Genomic DNA, 2,130 nt, shown 5'->3' on the forward strand with positions numbered 1-2,130 from the left:
AAAATTTTGTTTATAAAAATATATTCGCTGTGTTCAGACTGGCAAGAAGAATGCAGTATTTACATTTTTATAAATAGAATCCCGTTTTTGGGCCCAAAAACTGCTTCCGGAATTGGGCTTTCCGACGAAAAGTTAATGACTGCTAGTTTCCCGTTAAATTGTTTTGTTCACACGCTAAGTGTAAATTACATAATGAATTGTTAATTTCCTCTATATTTCCAGTCTACAATGGAAACCCTCTGCAAGGCGATAAGCCGCAAGAAACCTAACGACGATGACGGCAGCCATTCAAAACTGGCGCGTGTGCTAACGCTGCTGGACCTGACGGGACTCGGCGTCGGCAGTACGCTCGGGCTGGGAGCATACGTCCTTGCCGGATCGGTAGCCTACGAACAGGCCGGCCCGGGTGTGGTGGTTTCGTTTGTGATTGCCGCCTTGGCTGCAGCCATAGCTGGCTTGTGTTATGCCGAGTTTGCCGCACGAGTTCCGAAAGCCGGATCAGCTTACATCTACACGTACATCACGATCGGAGAGTTCGCTGCGTTTACCATCGGGTGGAATCTAATGTTGGAGTACATTATCGGTATGTTGCGGGTTATGCCATTCTATGCTTAGAAATTCGCTTAATTCGGCATTTTGCAGGAACGGCTAGTGTGGCACGTGGACTTAGCGGTTATATAGATGCTTTAATCGATTACCGGATAGCGGGTGCAATGCGCAATATAATGGAGATTCGAATAAGTTTTCTAGGATCGTATCCGGATGTGTTTTCATTTTTGGTGGTTCTTACTGTCACAGCGCTTTTGGCCTATGGAGTGAAAGAATCCACCATATTGAATAACGTCTTCACCGGTGTAAATCTGCTAGTGATCGCGGTTGTGCTTATTTCTGTGGGAACTAAAGCTGATCCTGGCAATTGGAACATAAAACCGGAGGATATTCCATCCGATATAAATGGCGGAGCAGGAGGATTCTTGCCCTACGGAATAGCAGGAGTGATGGCAGGCGCTGCCAAATGCTTCTACGGATATGTAGGATTTGACTGTATAGCTACGACCGGAGAGGAAGCTCGAAACCCTTCGAAAAACATTCCACTGGCTATCATATTTTCCCTTCTAATTATTTTTTTGTCTTACTTCGGTGTTGCAACGGTTCTGACGATGGCATTGCCATACTATCTGCAAGATCCAATAGCACCATTTCCCAATCTTTTCGATTGGCTCGGATGGCAGGAAATCAAATGGATCGTATCGATAGGTGCAATTTTTTCACTCTGCACCAATTCACTCGGAGCGATGTTTCCACTGCCACGTGTCCTTTACGCTATGTCATCCGACGGAATTATGTTCAAAGGATTGCGTCAAGTGAATCCCAAAACGAAAACACCCATATTGGCAACAATTATTTCCGGACTAGTTGCTGGAACGATGGCCCTACTTTTCGATCTACAACAATTAATCGATATGATGTCGATCGGAACGTTGCTAGCATATACGATCGTTGCTGTCAGTGTCATGGTTCTGCGATATGATAAAATTGACAACTTTCAAACCGCAAACCAGGAAAAATCGATGATTATGAAACAATTGTTCAATTTGAACATTGCCAAGAAACCGAATTCTCTTACATCGAAGATAGTTAAAGTTTGTCTTCTTGTTTACGGTAGGTCCTGATAATACCTAACAATACTCAAAATTTTAACAACATTTTCTCTTTATAGCGATTGCAATCTGTGGTGTATGTGTGCTACTGGTTCACGGTCAGGACTATCTGTCTGCTCAGTATCCGCTCGTTTTAATTATCCTAATAGCACTCGTTACGACAATGTTGATTCTCTATTTGGTAATTGCTTGCCAACCCATCGACGAAGCTAAACTTACCTTTCAAGTTCCCTGTGTGCCGTTTGTGCCGATGCTGAGCATGTTTGTAAACATCTATCTGATGTTCCAGCTGGATGCTGCAACGTGGATCAGTTTTTCCGTCTGGTTACTGATAGGCTTTCTAATTTACTTTTCCTATGGAATTCGACACTCGACTTTGGCTTCCCGAAGTCGAAGTCCCACGTTTTCCGAAAGTCAGCTACAGAATCCGTTTGCTGTGTCCGGAATAGAAAAGGTGTAGTAGCTAACG

At 43.8% G+C, this 2,130-nt stretch overlaps 1 protein-coding gene across 1 annotated transcript; it reads left to right on the forward strand.

Moving 5' to 3' along the window:
- The first annotated feature begins 228 nt into the window (after positions 1–228).
- Positions 229–2,121, forward strand: LOC128735161 (cationic amino acid transporter 2-like). Its single transcript, XM_053829657.1, has 3 exons — positions 229–583; positions 643–1,662; positions 1,721–2,121. Exons 1-3 carry the CDS (start codon positions 229–231, stop codon positions 2,119–2,121), a joined length of 1,776 nt encoding a protein of 591 aa, XP_053685632.1.
- The last annotated feature ends 9 nt before the right edge of the window (positions 2,122–2,130 follow it).

The sequence above is a fragment of the Sabethes cyaneus genome, chromosome 2, assembly GCF_943734655.1.
Source record: "Sabethes cyaneus chromosome 2, idSabCyanKW18_F2, whole genome shotgun sequence".
NCBI classification, from domain to species: Eukaryota; Metazoa; Arthropoda; class Insecta; order Diptera; family Culicidae; genus Sabethes; species Sabethes cyaneus.